The sequence below is a fragment of the Zeus faber genome, assembly GCF_960531495.2.
Source record: "Zeus faber genome assembly, chromosome: 5".
NCBI classification, from domain to species: Eukaryota; Metazoa; Chordata; class Actinopteri; order Zeiformes; family Zeidae; genus Zeus; species Zeus faber.
In genome coordinates this window covers 16,480,888-16,501,072 of record NC_137192.1, presented here as the reverse complement: position 1 = coordinate 16,501,072, position 20,185 = coordinate 16,480,888, and the positions used below count along the sequence as shown (strand labels likewise).

Sequence of the window (20,185 nt, the reverse complement as noted above, 5' to 3'; positions counted from 1 at the left end):
TAGAATAAAATACAATAAAAATAAATTGAAATAAAATGGAATAGCTAGAAGGAATATGCCTATGTATATACAGATATGTGCATTTAATAGCATTATCTTGACTTTAAACTGACCTGCCACACATACGTAACCACGATAATAATAATAAAAAAAACATCTTATATAAAATAGTGCACGCTTTGCACTATTTTTATTTCACAGAAGAACAATGTTTGGAAAAAAATTGTTTTAACGATTACAATCGTATGATTGCTGTGGGGTGTGTGCCCCGCCCTCATTTTCTAAATCTCAACTATGATTGGCTGGTTGAGAGCCGCACGGCTAATACGATTGGTTCGTTGTGTGAAGTGGGCGTGTGCGGAAGTGGCGGTGGCCGTCGTTTCGTAACTCGGAGGCGTGCTTTTACAGCAGGGGTGGTTGTAAACTTCTTATTCAACTAAGCGTGCACGGCTATGTAGACGAATCCCAATCCGCGTAGCACAGTTAACAACAATGGCAATGGTTGACCTCGCTCAAGTTGGAAAGAACCCGTTGAGAAATGCGGAGACGGGGGAGGTAGGTTGATGGCGCGTCTGTTGCCGGTTTTGGATTTCTTCATCGGAACATTTCTTTCAACGCTCTAAAAGCCTTTTCCCCGTAGGACCTGCGCCGTGGTAATAGCAGCAATTACAATTAGCGTAATTACAACTGGATGGGGCCTCCGGAGCTTTATAATGATCATAAGTAGTTCTGAGGGGAATAAAGATGTACTATTACCCATGTACTATATATAAACTTACCTAGAACTTTATTCGGAACACCTGTACATCTACTTATTCATGCAATTATCTAATCAGCTAATCTTGTGGCAGCAGTGCAATGCATAAAGTCATGCAGATACGTGTCAGCAGCTTCAGTTAATGTTCACATCGACCATCAGAACGGGGGGGGGGGAAAAGTGATCTCAGTGTTTTCGACCATGGCATGATTGTTGGTGCCAGACGGGCTGGCTTGAGTGTTTCTGTAACTGCCGATCTCCTGGGATTTTCACGCACTCAACACTCTCTAAAGTTCTCTCGGAATGGTGCGAAAAACAATAAACATCCAGTGAGCGGCAGTTCTGCGAACAGAAACACCTTGTTGATGAGAGAGGTCAACGGAGAAGGCCAGAATGGTTCGATCTGACAGAAAGGCTACGGTAACTGAGATAACCACTCTGTACAATAGTAGTGAGCAGGAAAACATCTCTGAATGCACGACACGTGGAACCTTGAGGCGGATGGGTTACAACAGCAGAAGACCACTTCGTGTTCCACTTCTGTCAGCCAAAAAGCGTTGTGGCTGAGGCTGCAGTGGGCACAGGCTCACCAAAACTGGAGAGTTGAAGACTCGAAAAACATAGCCTGGTCTGATGAATCTTGATTTCTGCTGAGGCTTATCATTTGGATCCATGGACTCAACCTGCCTTGTGTCAACAGTCCAGGCTGGTGGTGATGGTGTGGGATTTTTTTCTTGGCACGCTTTGGGCCTGTTAATACCAATCAATCATCGCTTGAATGCCAGGGTCTATTTGAGTATTGTTGCTGACCATGTGCATCCCTTCATGGCCACAATTTACCATCTTGTAACGGCTACTTCCAGCTTGATAATGCACCATGTCACAAAGCAGAAGTCGTCTCAAACTGGTCTCGTGAACATGTCAATGTGGACTTCCCAGTCACTGGATCTGAATCCAATAGAACACCTTTGGGATGTGATAGAACGGGAGATTCGGAGCACGAATGTGCAGCTCATAAATTTGCAGGAATTGTGTGACCCAGTTTTAGTACAGTGTTCCTAATAAAATGCTCAGTGAGTGTATATTAACCTATTTTACATTTTTGTATATTTAGTTTTTCATTTTTGCTTTTTATTCAGACTGTTTAGGTTTTTTATGCAACTGGTCTGTAAAAAATGCACCAACCCCTACCTACCAATACAAATTCCTTGTGATATGAAAATGTACTTTGCCGAATAAACAGATTGTGATTCTTTCTTCTCTGACAACCATCTGCTTCCAGAGTGTGGAGCTGCAGTCTCTGTGGTGCGACAGGACAGCGGTTATGTTCTTCCTCCGCAGGTTCGGCTGCCAGGTGTGTCGGTGGATGGCATCCGAAATAAGCAAACTGGAGCCGGACCTGAGGGCCAACGGCGTGGCCCTGGTGGGTGTCGGACCAGAAGAGGAAGGGCTACAGGCGTTCCAGGAAGGAGGCTTCTTTAAAGGAGGTTAGGAGTGGTGGAAATGATTGAGCCCTGGGGAGACTTATTTCAATCGAAAGAAGGAAAATCAAAATTCTGTCCCTTTTTCATACGTGATTGTCTTCCATTCATCTGGGCGGTTGAAATGTGCAAATGTCATCTAAAATAATCTGTCCACTAAATTGTACTAACTCCCCCCACCCCCCCCGCATCTGCCTGGTCATCATTTTTAAAATGGTACCTTTGTCATTCTTGCACAACACAACTTGCGTAAAAGTAATTGTGGGTGTGTCACAGCCAGCCAGGTATGCTTCCACTCTGAGCAGCCCAGCGTGAATAAATAAGTATTTTCTCTTTAGACCTTTACATCGATGAAAAAAAGAAAAGCTACAAAGATTTAGGCTTCAAAAGGTGAGCATTTCTCCCCCTTGTGCATTTAAAAAAAAAAAAAAAAAAGGATGGTAGTGCAAAAGTGTTGTAGAAAGTAGGCCTATGTCTAAGAGTAGAGAATTTGACTTGGCATTACGTTAAATGCTTTTGATTTATCCGAGACCCAAAAATAAATTCCCCTGCAACGAGAACTTTGTTTTACCGCAATCGGGACTCAGCTAGAATCCTTTCCTCCTCAGGTACTCGGCTCTGAGCATCGTCCCTGCTGCACTGGGGAAAAAAGTGAGAGACGTGGCCGCAAAGGTGAAGGAATATCCTCATTATGACAAGGGTTCACGTCAAGTTCATGAGGAGCGTTCAATTTAATTAATTTCACCGTTGATAAGCGAGACCTAGTTCATGACCAGTGACGTGAGAGAGAATGTGGCACGGAGCATCACTCGAAATAATAACTTCTGAGCGGCTGTCCTCGTCTTGTTTAGGCCTCTGCCCAAGGGATCCAGGGGAACTTCACAGGAGATCTTTTACAGAGTGGAGGCATGCTAATCGTGGCCAAAGGTATGCCCAGACTCAGTCAGCAGAACAAAGGTCGACTCAGGTATCAGCTGTTACCCCTACAATCATTGCACATTATTGCTTGACACTGTAATTACTATTGTATGTACTATGGAATGTAACGTACGTGTGCTTTACTTTAGGTAACCCACCACCTGCTTATGTTGGGCTCACAAGTTAAAATAGTCAGCTGTACAAGTGCTGACTTCTGTTTATACATGTACATTTTTAGTTTCATCTCTTTATTGACTTCCCCTGTTCCATCATCTTCTGCTGCTCTATCACCTGAATTCCCCCGGAGATTAATTAAGTGTTACCTTATCTTAATTGAGGGAATGTAAAAGGGCATATTTATTTTTATCTATTTAGTAAAGGTTACGGTTACAGGAAAAATGTGATCTATTATTAAATGCTCTAAATGTGGGCAAATTGTGTTTGGTTATAATGCAAAGGGCTCACTTGTCTTGTAAAAACACAAGTTCGTACCCTCTCCACTAGAGGGCAATGTTATACCATTTAAGGTTGAAGCGATTGGGGAAATTTGACTCCACTGGGTATAATTTGTATATTTAAAAACGTTTACACTTCAAAGGTGGAGAAAAGGTCCTGCTGCATTTTGTCCAGGATAGTCCAGGAGACCACGTGCCCCTAGAAGACATTGCCAAGGCTCTCGGTGTGTCAACCAGCGCACGGACGGGACAGAGGCCAGTGGTGAGACGATTCATGAGCAAGATTCCCAGTAAACCTATCGCTTGTGATGAAGCGAAAGCTTGGTATTGTTAGGTGAAAAATTGTATTTTATTTAAATTCATGCCGAATGCAAGTGGATGCAGCTCAATTGTATATACAAAAAACTGAAAGGGAAAATGCTGAAAGGTCTTTGGTCTAGAGCATTCTTTATTTGAAGTTAATAAGGAATTTAAAGGTAAAGTTCAGAGCTGCAAAGACTCATTTCAGCAGATCCTGTGTTAACGTCAGCATGTACATCAGATGAGCCTCTGAAGGGACAATTTCACACGCGTTTGGAAACATTCCTTTGAGATTGTGGTCCATGTTGACATGATCGCATCATGCAATTCCTGCAGATTTGTGAGCTGCACATTAATGCTGCGAATCTGATGTTCTATCACATCCAAAAGGTGTTCAATTGGATTCAGATCCAGTGACTGGGAAGTCCACATTGTCATGTTCACGAGACCAGTTCGAGATGACTTTTGCCTTTGCTTTGTGCATTATCAAGATGGAAGTAGCCGTTACAAGATGGTTAATTATGGCCATGAAGGGATGCACATGGTCAGCAACAATACTCAAATAGACCGTGGCATTCAAGCGATGATTGATTGGTATTAACAGGCCCAAAGCGTGCCAAGAAAAATGTCCACACACCATTAAACCGCCAGCAGCCTGGACTGTTGACACAAGGCAGGTTGGGTCCATGGATTCATGCTGTTGGCGCCAAATTCTGACCCTACCATCTGTGTGCCGCAGTAGAAATCGAGATTTATCAGACCGGACTATGTTTTTCCAGTCTTCAATTGTTCTGTTTCAGTGAGCCTGTGCCCACTGCAGCCTCAGCGTTCTGTTCTTGGCCGGTGTTTTTCACCACAATTGTACAGAGTGGTTATCTGAGGTACCGTAGCCTGTCAGCTCGAATCAGTCCAGCCATTCTCCGTTGACATGTCTCATCAACAAGAACCGCTCACTGGATGTTTTTTTTTTTTTTTGCACCATTCTGAGTAAACTCTAGAGACTGTTGTGCGTGAAAATCCCAGGAGATCAGCAGTTACAGAAACACTCAAACCAGCCCGTCCGGCACCAACTAACATGCCATGGTCGAAAACACAGGGATCACATTTTCTTTCCCAATTCTGATGGTTGATGTGAACATTAACTGAAACTGCTGACCCCTATCTGCATTATTTTATGCATTGCACTGATGCCACAAGATTGGCTGATTAGATAATCACATGAATAAGTAGGTGTTCAGGTGTCCAGAATAAAGTGCTGTGTGTGTGTGTGTGTGTGTGTGCGTACAGTATATGACTTGCACAGCTTACAGTTCCAACGGTGATTTCACAAATAATTTTAGCCTTTGGAGGGTTGGACATAACATAACATTACAAGTCAGCCAAAACTCAAGCTTTGCACACAATTCTTTTGCGTAATTATCAACATGCAAAACAGAGTTGGAAATGTCATAGAATTTCTAATGTGAGGATATTGAGCGGTCCACACTGAAGTTCATGGGGTAGGGTTGACCTTTTGGGCGTCAGGACTGTGGAGGAGGCCTGTGCATGTCCGTTCGTGGTCTGGAAAAGCTAAAGCCCCGCCGGCGCTGCGTTACCGGCCACAAAACTCAGCATGCCAGAACTCTGACAGCATGTGGTCTCCCCATGACGCGGCTGAAGACAAGGCGACTTTGTTTCCTCTCGAGGGTCAGAAGGTGGAAGAAACAACTGCAGGCCACAAGCAACGGCAATATAAATAATTAGATGATGATGATGATAAAACTTTGTTTATCGCCAATAATCCCAATTTCACCGTCACAGAGAGTTGATTAGTTAATATGAATAATTCAAAGCTGCGAATCGGATCCGCACTCAATCAGGAACGATGTCGCCTCGGCTTGTTGGGTCTGATTGTGAATTAGTTTGAGACCGCAGATCTTGCAGTGTTCCTTTCAGCAGAAGACCCTCCAGGTTGGAGATTTAATCTCCCCTCCATTGACCACGGTACAGGGCAGAGAAATAAACACTGAATGCTTGTTAATGACGATGATCAGTTCAAGAACTTGACCAGACGAGAAACCAGAAAAAGAATACTCCTACTCTGTGACGCTTACCTTCCAGTTAGTATGAGAGTGCAGAACATCGAGGTGCCCTGACCAGCTACCTTAAGCTTGTTTCATATTAGTTATTATTTAAGATGCATATTAGTGTACTCGAGTAAAAGAAAAAAACATGTTATGCCTACTGTTAATGACAACAAGATATTCAGGTCATATGTTACATGAGCTGTGTTTTCAAATCTGGTAATTCGGCATCTGGGCCACAGGGACCCTTTTTCTTTTCTTTTTTTTTTAAGTTAAACGATTTACCATCATTTAAAAAACCCAGTTTGATAGAATGGAAGTGTTTAAGCGCTTAAATACTCAGACTGGCTTTTTTTCCCTTCTGTATCAATCCTTTTCCTAGAAGAAAAATAAGCCTAACTCCCATAATCATAAATAGGCCACAGGCTGTTCCACATTTTTAAATTGCCCATTGAAAATGGATTTTGGGGAGGCAAGATGTTGGGAGCACAGTTTATTTTTTGCTTCTGTTAGATTAAAGAAGACATTTTGTCACCATGGGTTTTGCTGGTATTTACCCTGCGCTATGTTTTCTTACATTATAATACATCATATTGGTCCAGAAATGGAAATTGAAAAGAGCGTCTTGAGAACAATAGTCTTGTCAAGTCTTTGCTTTTAAAAGAAAACTGTTCAACATTTTCTCCATTGTTTTGTGGGAAAAAAAACCTAATCTGCCTGAAAAGCATTCACATGGATTTACAACTTGTTTAGTTTGAGTTGTTGCCATCTGCAAAAAGCCATGAGGGCGCACACCAAACTAACATATTCTAGGTTTCTTTAAGTGAGTTGGATAATAACCAATAGAAAATACAAATATATCTATATATTTCTCCTATGTAGCATATGTGACACAATGAAAGCGGAAAAAAATAAAACTTATGGATGCCAAAGTGATATAGCAGCATATATTCCCATGGGGATTGATAAAGTAGACAAAATATATTTCATCCATACTTCACAACCAAATCAGCTTTATTTTTTAATTCGAATAACATTGCACATTCCCTGTGGGACCACAAAAGCTTATTCCATATGCATTAAAATGTCATAGATGCAGGAGATGTGTAACGATGTGATGATTTATAAAAGTTTCAGTAGAACACAAAATAAAATGTGGGTCTTACTTTAATTTAAAAACTGATGGACTTAAATGAATGACAAATAATCACATGGTGTGTAAGCGATAAGCTCTTTAAAACACAATCTTTGTGGTAAAAGTGTTACAACATCTTGGCCAAAATCAAATACAAATATTAAGACATCAAAAGTTGAAAATTCTTGAGGTGCTTGGGTTTATCTTTTAGTCTTTCAATGCTTTAGTTACTGTAAGAATACAGGGGGGTGTTAACGTGTCTTAATAATAGATTCCTAATCTTTAACTTGTAAATGTAATGTTTTAAATAGTAATCTTTAATCCATTGTTATGTTTCTCGAGTTGAAGTTAATTCAAGTAAAAACATGCAGTTGTATTCATTTAACTGATTATATTTGTGAATATTGTGTATTTTCTGAAGTAGTTAACTATTTTATAGTTTAATCTATATTTTTCTGTGTTCTAACTTTCCTACAGTGCAACGGTGATGTTTGTTCACTGTGACGACCTCCCAGAGAAGATTTGAATTCTTGAAGTTGAATTCTACGATTAGAAGTGTATTCCAACCCAGTGAAAGAATTTGTTTTTAATCAATCAAGCCTTTGTCATTACGGCAACACACCGAGGCCCTTTTTGTACTCTGACTATGAGAAGAAAACAGCTTTTGATTAATGATACATTTCCTTTTTTGACATTTTTCTTTTTAAAACTGGTGTAATACTTAACTTGTGGTTTGCATACTATACTTTAGGCATACCTTGATGTTTACCAGTGCACTTGTTTTGGTCTGTAAATTTAAGATTTAAGAATTATTATTTAAGAATTATATACAGTATGTATGCCTATTTATACTTGTTAACTCACTGTATAAGTTAAATCAAAATTTTATTTAAATAGTTCTAAGTCATTTTTAATAAGTATTTCTCTCTTTTTTCTTTGACACTGAAAAAAGGTGATTTATTGGATACATTTAAATAAATTACTTCAAGCAGTAGTAACAATTAGTTGCATGAAGCTTGTGTTCATGTTTATAGCAATAATTACCTGAGCAATGGGCCAACACTGTATTTTATATAGAGTTTGGATCATAGTATAGGCACGATGGTTTTTCATTTGATAACAAATTTGACATTACTATTCTGGAGTTCATTTGTTGTTGCTGTTGTAGTAGTTTGGAATTTGTGATAATAAATCCTCTCCAGAGAAACGTGCAAATGCATCCAAGAGCTCTGTTTACAGGATGTATGAGGTAGCCATGAGTTAATAATTTACCAGATATAATACATAATATTTCTTCTGTGAATCCACTGGTCAGATTGCATATGTTTAGAATCACTGGAGAGAAAGTGTCATTGCCCGTGGTGTCAGTTTTTGTGCTGTTTGTTATATGAATGCGTAAAAGCAGAAGAACAGCGATAGCTAAGTTGGTGAAAACCTGGTAAAACACAAGAAACACCCAAAGGAGGGATTTGAGGACAATTATAGCACTTTAATGGAATTAAATAGATACCGTTTTGAGTCACAAAAATAGCAGTCTCAATACATAGCAGCATAAACATTCATGTCACACCCTTTATAACTGCAGTTATGCAGAGCACGGGATCATTTTTATAAATATTAATGTAGATAAATAAAATATCTCTCGTTCTGCCAGATTATGGCCGCTGTGTCAAAAGCCATGACGGATGCTTACATGTTATACAGCAACATGTGGGAGAAGCAGCTGGTTTAAAATGAGACGATTCCACCACTGAAAGGTCAAACCAGAACAAGAGTGACAAAGGTAGGCCTCATGTCTCACATTCTTCGAATACCTTATTTTTAAGTACTGCTGTACAAAACATATGGAACAATGTTTTGAATGAAAGAAGCACTGTTTGTCCTCCGTCGGAAGAGAACAAAATGAAAACGTAGACAGGGCCAAGCTGCTGCTTCTATAATATTGTTACCCAGTTATGTTGTTTCCCAGCCTGTGCTCAGCTTTCTCACGTTTCCCTTTTTTTTTTTTTACTTTTTTTTTTGTGAAAAATGAATAACTCGTTTGGATTCCGGCACACCATCGCTATTTCTATTCCAAGTGAAACAGTCCCTAGTCGCAGAGGTATCATTACCCCCCCGGCTCGGTTGAAACAGTGTTAGCCAATATGTGAAGTAAACAGACAGAGCAAATATAAAGCTCCCATGTGCACATTCACTTAAGCAGCCTCGGTAGGAACCAGCAGGCGTGTTGGGTTTAGCAAGGCATCCTGAACAGGCCTAAGATGGAAAAACACGAACAAAACGACACCGAGCTCCCCTTCCGCTTTTCAAAAAGGTCTCCTCTCTCCACCACAAAGCCACCACTACCCAATTGATCATTTTGTCAGGGTCGACTCCTCCATTGTCTCCGTGTTCTGCCTTCTCCCCCCCCCCCCCCCCCGAACCGTCATTACTTGTTAATCAAGACAGAAAGCACGGATCGCGGCCCTGTGCGGCTCCGTAATGACGAGTCTAATCACCAGAGTGCCTCCCGAAAAGCCTCCCGGCTCGGTGGTCGCCGCGCTCCAGCAGACAAGCTCCTCATCCTTTCATCCGCGTGACACTGATCAACGAGGGATCAGAAGGTAAACCACTCCATGCCTCTCCCCATACCTCCCTCTGTTTAGTTTTGTTACCTCCTCCCCACCAGTCCTTAGACTTAGTGTCTAATTGGCAGTGCCCTGATGCTAAAGGCCTTATCTAATGTTTCTGTTTTTGAGCATATACAACACTTGCGTTTTTTGAGAATTTGAATTGCATTTGAATGAGAACAAAAAGCAACGAAACATGTTTTTGATGATAGACGTCTCCAATTTTCAAGCTTTTTTATTATTTTTTGCAAATTGAATGGTCAAATTCCCATCCAACTTGTCCACAGCATGCAGGACACGTAGAGGCAGGAGTGACTTAATAGTAAAAAGGTGCTTCCGGGGACCGGCGTTATCTACTACTACTCTACTTCAGAGTAGTTTCTTTCTCTAACGCCAGCAGGCGAGTTCCAGTTGTTCCTTTCATCATGTAAAATCAGCAATAACCTCCCGTCCCCTTCAGCCTGTGGTTACAATCGGACAAGGACGAGGCTCTGCTGCTGCTTGAAGCCGTGCCAGCATTTGAGCCGTAAATGTAAAGATGTACATGTAGAATATATATGTGTTTATTTCTTACACAAGTCACTCTTTTTGTCTCAGTGCTTAAACAATGTCAAAAGAACAGAGTTACATTTTTGCACTGGATCTGAATAAGCCCACAGTTAATGACACACATTTAGCATTTTTGCCGTACGAATTGAGTATCCACGATAAGAGAAGCGCCATGAATAAAAATGCTTCATAGCTTTAAAGTGTTAAATATGTATTACCTCTGTACAAGTTTATAGCTGTAAAAATATTTTAAGCTGTCTGTAATTTATGACGGGGCTTTTTAAGGTTAAAGCTGCAAAAGATTTAACAGTCTTAAAGTCGTCAGGTAATTTGTTTCATTTTACAGTGAATGACCAAAGCCTCGGAGTGTGACTAATTCTATTCAAGCTCCGCTTCAGCAAAGCTCTGATCATACGTTTATTTTATACTCCAAAAAAAAAAAAAAAAACACACAGTGACAACGTGTGTGACGCCACCGTTTCCGTTCCGGAGACACAAACGAAAACAAAACAAGGCGGCAAACTCAGCGCCCAGCGTCGATGAATTATCACAATGATCTGCGCGAGACTTCCGAGGGTTAATTGGAGAAAGGCTGGGAAAGCATTTAAAGCCAGCCGGAGACTGCAAACTGTGTTTTTTTTCACGAGGTGTTGGTTTTCTACGCGACGTTTCTTCCCGAGTCCCCGCATACAGTATCTGCCACGGCGGCACACAGCGGAACCCCCTTGTGAGCCCAAACAATTGACCACAGGCGAGACTTGAAACATCAGAAGCTATGAATAGGCAACACACTTTTCTTTTTATCTGCGTTTCCGGTCTTTAAACCAGGTTGTACTGTATATGACTGAAGAGCTCGCGTTTCTTATGAACGATCGTGTGAATGTGTCTCGTTTTACAGTGTGAATATAAGGGATACGTTCTGAGGCGGGATCTCCCTGCGTAGTTTTGGGGGTGCGGACCGTCTTCTTTGGGGATGATTTATTGTGATGAAGAAACAACGGTCGCCAGCAGAACGTTCTACCAGACGCGGCATTTCATCTCGGGGTTCATGAGGCTACCTTTCTTGCACTGGAACGCTTCTGAGAACGCTTCAAAGTTCTGCAGGGATCCGAGCACCCTAAGCAGAGGAGACAGCGAGCGTGAGTGCTGATGAAAGCTGGGACATAACTATGAATGTATAGGACATAGACGACAGCCAAAGTCCTCACCTGTATTCTAAGGGACTGTGTGAGTCAGTTTTAATGGACTGGCTGGCATACTCAGGCCGATAGGCACCACACCAAACCTAGAATAATAAATTCATTAATTATTAATTAATTAATTGGGCGTTGACCAGATTTATTCTGGGGGGGATAAAATAAATGAATAAAAAAGCCACTAGGCCTTACTTCAATGCTCATGCTGATCATAAATTACTCACTGCTAGTAAAGTCGAGGGCAGAACAACACACTGCAACATACTTTTTTTTTAAAGAAGCACATAACATTGCAATGTATGTCACATTCTCTCGTAAGGTAAAACAGACGTGAAATAAATGAAAAAAAGTGAATTGTCTTTGACATATTGTTGCTCGTTTGGCGTAGAAATGCCGTAACCTCGTTAGGGAGCGAGGCAATTTTCCGTAGTGTTTTTTTGTGTGTGTGTGTGTGTGTGTGTGTGTGTGTGTTGACTGTCAAACAGCCTGCTCTGTTTACACTTTATTTTCTCTGGCACCACAGGGGTCTTTGCTTTGGCAGCGATCTAGACCTCCAGTCGTGACTTTTGACATAGATATGGTCTGGGATTGCGTGAACGTTTCAGTCCCCTCGACCTCCCTCCTCGGTACCAATTTTTCCAGCTCTGACAACCGAACTTTCGGTGAAGTTAACTCTCCTATGGCCTTTTGTTCTGAGAAACTGTAGGCGAAGAACCATGTTGAATCAACCCTGATAATGAAGTAATGAATTGTATCTGGGCCGCCATTTTTATTTATGACTCACTTGGGCAAAGTTAAGAAAAAAAAGCTGTTTGTGATCCATGTCTAGACCAGGCAAATGAGGCTCTTCGCCTTCTCTCTCGACCCACTTGAGATACGCCTATAACAACAGAGAGGGTAAATCATTTCAGGTGAATACAAAACGTATTGCTGCTTAATAATTAATCCTTTGGCCAACATCCTACCTTATAAGCTTGGCGTACTCCTCCATTGTCTGCAATGTTTTCCCCCAAAGTGCTGATTCCACTGACCTTAGGTTATGCCATTAAAAAAGGTGTAAATACTCATTATGATGGTTACTTCATACGCAGTTTCCATCATCGCGAAACAATCGCAACCAACAAACATCTCATTTCATGCCTGTTCCGGATCCTGTGTAGTGTAAACTTACATTTTGTCCACCTGCAAGCTTCCAGTTAAAGTTGCCGTATTGTTGCACCATGCACTGTGACTGGTCTTTAAAGTGCTCCGCTGAGTAATTACTCCACCAGTTTAGCATATTACCGTCTTTGTCAAAATTACGCCCTGCAGCCAAACACAACACAAGTAAAGCACTGTTTACCATCACTCTTCATGCAATGACACGTGTCTACATCTGGAAAAGTAAGGAAGCGGTGGCTTATGGTGTTGGTATGATGTCAATATGACAGACGGTGCCTATCAATGCTGATTTTTGCAAAACAAATGTGTGATGTATTATGAGTGCACTCACCATTGTCATCAAATCCATGTGTGATTTCGTGCCCAATAACCATGCCAATTCCGCCAAAGTTGAGGGCCTGGAGCTGATGCTTGCTGAAAAAGGGAGGCTGCAAGATCCCCGCAGGAAACACTGAACAGAAAGAAAAAAACACATACTGTACATCCAGCACCAGTCTGATGAGAAGAACGCCAAATGAATAATAACAGTAAAAGGTAGGCGCACTAAAGGAAACTTCATACCTATCTGGTTCCTGTTGGGTGAGTAAAATGCATTCACTACAGCAGCACCAATGATCCATCTAAGTAAAACACATGCGGTCACATGTAGATAGGCTAATTTGATAAAATCTATATTTTTACAAAGTAAACTTAACATATTGATGAATTCAAAGTACACATGGGCTGTGCCAAGCAGGCCTCCAGGAGGGTTTAATTCATAAGAGGGTGTAGAATGTGATATTGATGTAGCAGTGGCTCACAAGTCTGGGTCAACTGGTTCCCGAAGTTTCTTCAAACTCTTGCGTGCCTCCGCCTGGAGATTCTCAAGGATGTTCTCAAAGTAGTTCTCACTAAAATTCAGCTAAAAGAAATAAGAATAATTATTCACGGCATTTTAACAGTGTTAACCACCGCACAGAGGAGACACTTGGCTCTTGACTCACGTGGGCGTACTCCTGGTCAAGCTTCTGGTTGCTCTCCTCCAGAATATGGTCTGGATAACCAATGTGCTCTTTGATGGCCATGGCCTACAAGAGGCGCATGCTCGTCAACTCCAAGACAATCCTACACACTGAATGAATAAGTTGGCAGCGCCCTGTCGTCGTACCTTCTCTCTTGCCTTCTCTTTGGACGGATCATCCATCCAACTAAGCTCCTCCAGTGTTTCCACATATGCTTCCTGGATCTTACCAATCAGATCACTAACCTGCAAAACATAAGGTGCAGAAAGCCAGAGTGTTTACAAGGTAGAGTAGTGATTCAGTCATGATCGGTTTATCTCATTGCACTATTGTTATGACGAAAAGTTAGTGTCCCAAACAAGTTTTTACCCCACCACATTCCCTAAAATAAATGAATTTTGACAGTTTTCGGGTCATAACTTCCGAACTTTGTCCAAGTCCAGTCTGGGACCCTATGACAAAAGAACCCACCATGCGTTTGCTTTCTCCGGCGAAGGTCTCGCGTACATACAGAGCCCCGACTGCATTCTCCATGCTGCTCTGGACATACCGGACACAGTCTCTCCACCGGGCCTCCTCCACGGTGGTCCCATAGAGAGCCTACACACACACACACACACACACACACACACACACACACACACACACACACACACACACACACACACACACACACACACACACACACACACACACACACACACACACACACACACACACACACACACACACACACACACACACTTTTTTGTATTAGCATGTCTTGATGTCGTCTCAGATCTGCCCAGCCTCACCTTTCTGTAATGTGCTCTGGCGTCTTTGAAACGGCGACTCAGGCTGTTAACTCTATCAATGATGAGCTGCCAAGTGAGGTAGTTTTGCATAGTTCTGGAAAATAAATGGGAATTATAATAGATCATATCTTTATAGAAATTACTTAAATCACGTGAATTCCACTCTTGCTGCTGATTAATGTGGCTGACCTGATGCTGTGTTTGGATAAAACTTCATTCATTTTTTCCAGGTAGGGAGAACCGTACACCACCACCTCCTCTTCGGCTTGCACATCAATGGACACACTGGACAACACGCCTTGTAGAAATCTGGTCCAGTTAAAACCCTGAAAGAAAGATTTCCACTCTCACACAGGTATACACTAGACAAGGTTCCGTTTCAAGACAGGATACCTTTTTTATTTTATTTTTCAAAGTAAATGCAGTTTTTCATGTATTCATTAGCAATCAGAGGTAGTTTCTGTACAAATCTAACATAATGCACTAACATGAAAAACCTAACAACACTTTTTTTTTATTATGATTCCTTACAGCATCTTGCACATGTATCTGGTTGAATCCATAATCAGGAGACCACGCACTTAAGTTTGATGTTGCTCCAGTGGTCAATGTATGTGAGTCTCTTTGGACAAAAGCATGTGATCAATGAATAAATGTAAATGTTCTCTTTTCATGGTAGGGAGAGCAAGGCTTTTAGGCCCTACAATACATTATAACATATAGTCGTGTATTTTAGTAGAATGTACATTTGAACTCATGTGGATTTCTGGACCACTATTTTACTCGTAGGAAACATCTGCCTCAAACCGACAGAGGCCTCGCGAGCCCCCTGCAATCTCTGGCGACCCCCTGTGGGGGTCCGGCACCGGGTCCGCTTGGGAATCACCGTTTTAGTGGGAGAAGTTTAGACTCACATTAAAGCTGAATGTCTCCTGCAGCTCTCCAATTGTCATCTTGTTATAGAGCACTGTTACATCTTGGCGCTCCTCCGCTGGAGATGTGGCCTGTAAAAACAAGCACAATCATTCATTAAACAAATGATTTGCTCCGTTTGGTATTTACCATCAATCAACAAGAGAGTCACTTCTGTCCTGATTTATTAGATCAAATGATGGAGGAGATGTTAGTAGTGTCCCTCCCCACCTCCCACATTTTCATTTCCTATTGTGGTTGATGCTTACATTGGCGATATCCGTCTCTAGATTCAGGACCTGCATCATCTCCTCCCACACACGCTCATCGTCCTGCGTCAAGTTCCTGTCCTCTCTGGCGATCTTCGCTATGGAAACCATGAACTGCAGATAGGCTTCTCGTACCTGTGTCGCAGAATCGTAAAATGTTTTGAAATGGCGTTTCACAGCAAAAAAAAAACAAAAAACGCCACGTTACCATCCAATAAATGTAGATTTAAAGACATTTACCCTTTTGTAATTTCCATCATTGAAGTAATAGTCTCTTGATGGCATTCCAAGCCCTGGCTGGTCAATCTGTCCATAAGTAGAACACAATCCTGTTTGTGTATCCTCATCGCACATTCATAATATGAATATTTGGTATTTTAATAATTAACACTGCACAATGCTTCTAACCTTCGATTTGTGCTTAGCCAAAAGGGGCCCTTACATAAATAATATGGCGACGAGAGTCACGGTCATCGGTCCACACGTACATGACTAACACGACCTTCTTATGAAAATGAGCCGTCAGAATCGCAAGTTTGTCCTCAAGGCTCCACGCTTCCTCTGTCACAAAAGACACAAATCATTCCCTAATTCAGACACATTGGAAGTAAGTGGGTTTGCAAAGATGTTACACCTGCCAGGTTTTCCAAAAGCAGACGGTGCGAAATGACAGTCCTGCCGCACGGTCACCACAACACCCGTGGATCTGTTTGTGCATGTGCGGTTCTGCTTGTTTGGTACTGTTTTAAGCCACCGCCCTTGACTACATTTAATTACAGCGGCGTCAGTCAGGTGCTTGGTGAGGAGCAAAGCATTTTAAAGCTATTTAAGGAATTGGTGGCAGTCCGGATTGAGGGCCTGCTTCTATGCCCGCTCACCGCAGCCCCCGATCCCAACAACGGGTTCATCGTGGATCAAATTGTCGAGATATGTTGGCAATGGCAAAACGAGCAGGTGTCCATACTTGTTTTGATTCATGCATGCGTACGTATATGTTTTTGGGTTGATAATATCAGCCTATATTTTGACTATCCTTCTCAGTGCTTTCTGTACTACCTGTAGTTGTGTTCCAATCCTCTGAGGCAACCGGCCAGTCTCCAATACTGTCCATGAGCCTCAGGAGGGGCTGGGAATCCCTCTGCTCTATGAGGCCTGCGAGGAAAAACCCCATTAGCACGTAACAACATTCCGGTTCATCCACCAGTTAAGCTGTGGGTGCAGCTCCGTCCGATGAGATTCAAGATGTTACTGGTTCGAATGTACACTTGGTCGCTTGAGTGAGGAGAGCCTTACTCTCGTTCATGCAGGAGCCGTAAAGCGCCTTGGCCTTCTGAATGGCAACCCTGTCCTGTTCGTTCTCCGTCTCGAGAACACCTGCAGAGGCAAAAACATCACGGGGATTGGTGATTATATTCACAAATTAAAAGAAAACACTGTGGCCGGTAAATGAAAACATGCGATTCCACGAACACAAAATAGACGCTCACTGACCTTTGAGGACAATCTCCAGCTTGTCTCCCAGAATGTCAAACACACTGTGACGGGAGCTGGTCTCTGGGATGACATGCTGCTCCAGCCAGCCCCCGCAGGCATACTGGTAGAAATTCTCACAAGGCTTCACAGTGGCGTCCATATTCTGCAGGAGTCGGGCAGCTTTAGGTGCACAACGTGAGTTAGAGGACGAGTCAGGTACAAGTTGTCTTTAATGACCAGCGTGAACGTCTTTGCAAAACATGCGACGGCTATTACCTGCGACCACGCACTCCACAGTCGTGCACACATTGTTGACGTTGGAGTCGTACTGCTGCCCTGTGAGTTTGAGGACAAGTCGACGGTTTTATGACTAACATTCCTTCTGAGGCACAGAACTCGGGCTAGAAGTTGTAATTTGGATTTCACACGTGTTTGGTGCATATAAACGTGGGGACAGGCATAGAAGTGCGTCTGCATGTCTAACAGGAACTGGCTTCGTCAGCAGTGACCCTGTTTATTTTTTACTTTTGTCTGACCCTGCTGATCCGGCAGCACAGGGAATTAAGGGGGCTAGCAGAGATGGCGCGGGGCAGTCCTAACCTGATGGGTACTCAGCCCACTATCCCACGCTGTCTTGCATTCAGTGTGTCTACATTTTGGGAACGGCACTCACCCTCAAGTGTGGAGCTCCTGGACACGCCCTGTCTTTTAGATTGCTCTGAATTGAAACAGAGACAAATTGTAAAAACACCCCATCTTGTAAAAGCAGTATATATTATAAAACTTTTTCAAATGCATCTGTTATACTTGACCAAGGCAAAATAAAATAAAGATTTAACAAGTTGTGTATTTCATTTATGTATGCAAATATGAGTTATTTTATTATTATTATTATTATTTTATTCTTGGGTATTAGCCTGGCCTGCTCCTGAGTGTCATATGAGAAGCCATTTTAATGCTGCGTCGGAGGAACCTACCTTTCACTGCTGTTGTGTACAAGACTATCAGCCCTGCTAAGGCACAGCTGACCAACAGCAACAGGATGGACAGACTGATTTCTGCGACGGTCCAGCGGCGCTTCCCTGGCTTAGGTGATTTCTCCATGATATCCATTTGACTTTCCGATTTGCCCATTCTCCCCTTGCCCAGCTCTCTACGAAAGGGTGGCATGGAAAGAGTCGGCCCCGGGTGCACCGTAAATGAATTGTGCATTGTGCAGTGCAATGCATGTACCCCGTTGCTCTAAAGAGACGTTCTTGCTATCAATCCCAAGGCTTTTAGATGCACACTTGGCATTGGGACATCACGTGCCTTGTTGCGGCAAAAATCGATATGTCCGTTCAACCCATGTGCTCACGTGGGAGAGCACTTCTGGCATTATCACTGCACCACATCTGTTCATAATAATGCAGCAACTCATTGTGTAAGGAGTTTCATATTTACCTTGAAGTGAAAGTGTAAGTGGGCCATTACACTGTCCTCCAAAGACCATTGTCATTTTGAAATATTTGCGCACGGATTGGACTTCTGTCTCCCCACTCCGGGGGACTGTAACCAATAATCCCACATCAAGAGAACTATTTCCTATTCATAATGATTATGTATGTGAATGCAATATCGCAGAAGAGTGTTTGAGCAGGAACAAAACCACAATCACCCATGGCTTTCAGCAGCCTTCCGTTGCATCTATTCACTCCCCGGCACCTGTTCCTCTACAACCAGCCTATTGCTCTATCATTATGCCTGACAGAGGATGGGCTGTAAATCAGAGGTTCATGCTGCTGTGCCCCATTAGCTGCCACTGATGAATACACATGGGCACATATCTGGCACCGCTGTGATGGATAGATTGCGGCTTGTTCGAGTTTCTCTGCCATGGCATGACACTAGCGATAGGAAACGTGGCTTGTTCTTTCCCGCCCGTCATTCAAAGATTATTATTTGTTTTCATTTGTAGGTCTATTACATATATACCAGATCGTTAAATTTTCACGATTCTATATGCCGGGATAGCTTTCCTTTTATGCAGAATATCCATCATCTCTGAAAGAATGTAAACAATGCATTAAGTATGTAAGTAATTAGTGTGGAAAAAATAAGCCAGAGTTCACTATCTATTTTAATGTAATGCTTTAAAAGTTAAATGGCTAAAAATGTCCAAATGATGCCAGACAGTTGAACCAATGTATAGTAAATAGTTGTAGTTGTATTCCTGGTAGTTTTCCAGATAGGATTATATGTGATTTTCTGTTTCTTTTGTGGCTGGTACGCCAATACTCTAAACTCAGTGTCTCGGACACAAAAACAAGGCTTATTGCAGTGGTCAGGTCAGGGTGGCCACGTGAACTGGGTTACACTGTATTTTCCTGTGTTATTCATTCAGACAACAGCTATACAATACTATAAAATTGACAGCCCACACTTGGAACATGACATTGTAAAGTACATGCACCACTGCTAAAGTTTAGTTTTTCTTGACTTTGCAGAAGTGCTACAAGACCATAAGAGAAATTTTGACCATTATCTGTGGGAAAACAGTATTTTAATGTAAGGTCACAGACCCTCTGGGATACAGTATGATATAAATGACACATAAGGACAATATTACATAAAGACAAACAATTTTAGTATTTTTTTTTTATTTTGTATTTCCCTAATTATCGTCAATTTACTAAGCGGTGGAAATGGGGAAAAGCTAGTTATTTGCCGAAGAATCAGAGCTTACCTTTGTGTGTGGACGGTAGAGTGAAGTCCCTCACTCCACAGCGTGCTAATATCCCAGACACCCCTACTGAGCTTCCACTCAGAGCTGGTGTGTGGAGAAATGAGATCCTGCTGCTCAATGGAGAGGCAATCCAGTCTACTGTGCTGCTCAATCCAGTCGACTTTGCTGCTCATGGGGGTAGAGAGAGAGAGAGAGAAAGAGAGAGAGAGAGGGAGAGAGAGGGAGAGAGAGAGAGAGAGAGAGAGAGCGCACAAAGCAGGGGGTGAATAAGAGTGAAGGGATAGTTGGAGGCTACTGCTTAGATTGACATAAATACTGACTGTAAATATTGTTGTTATGGGACATGCTGTGAGGTAGTCTGTTGGACAAAGAGGGGGACAGTGTTTG

General features: G+C 42.2%; 2 protein-coding genes across 3 annotated transcripts; one reads left to right on the top strand and one right to left on the bottom strand.

Moving 5' to 3' along the window:
• Positions 1-416: 416 nt before the first annotated feature.
• Positions 417-8,301, top strand: prxl2b (peroxiredoxin like 2B). 2 transcript variants are annotated; one of them, XR_013844151.1, is made up of 7 exons: positions 417-555; positions 2,040-2,244; positions 2,577-2,628; positions 2,847-2,910; positions 3,090-3,205; positions 3,755-3,873; positions 7,587-8,301. XR_013844151.1 is itself a non-coding variant. In XM_080000232.1 (7 exons), the coding sequence occupies exons 1-7, from the start codon at positions 493-495 to the stop codon at positions 7,611-7,613; spliced, it is 606 nt and encodes a 201-aa protein (XP_079856358.1). In that variant the 5' UTR covers positions 417-492; the 3' UTR covers positions 7,614-8,301. The 2 variants fall into 2 exon arrangements, 1 of the variants encoding a protein (XP_079856358.1); XM_080000232.1 differs by having other exon boundaries at positions 3,090-3,165.
• A 2,983-nt stretch (positions 8,302-11,284) lies between these two features.
• On the bottom strand, positions 11,285-18,207 carry mmel1 (membrane metallo-endopeptidase-like 1; the record flags this gene model as incomplete). Its single annotated transcript, XM_080000500.1, has 23 exons — positions 11,285-11,384; positions 11,476-11,552; positions 12,248-12,343; positions 12,429-12,494; positions 12,635-12,768; positions 12,956-13,075; positions 13,186-13,244; positions 13,425-13,525; positions 13,608-13,691; positions 13,772-13,870; positions 14,097-14,225; positions 14,420-14,513; positions 14,609-14,745; positions 15,334-15,423; positions 15,601-15,735; positions 15,841-15,906; positions 16,043-16,161; positions 16,657-16,752; positions 16,894-16,974; positions 17,092-17,253; positions 17,350-17,409; positions 17,747-17,791; positions 18,051-18,207. 23 exons carry the CDS (start codon positions 18,205-18,207, stop codon positions 11,285-11,287), a joined length of 2,307 nt encoding a protein of 768 aa, XP_079856626.1.
• Positions 18,208-20,185: the final 1,978 nt, after the last annotated feature.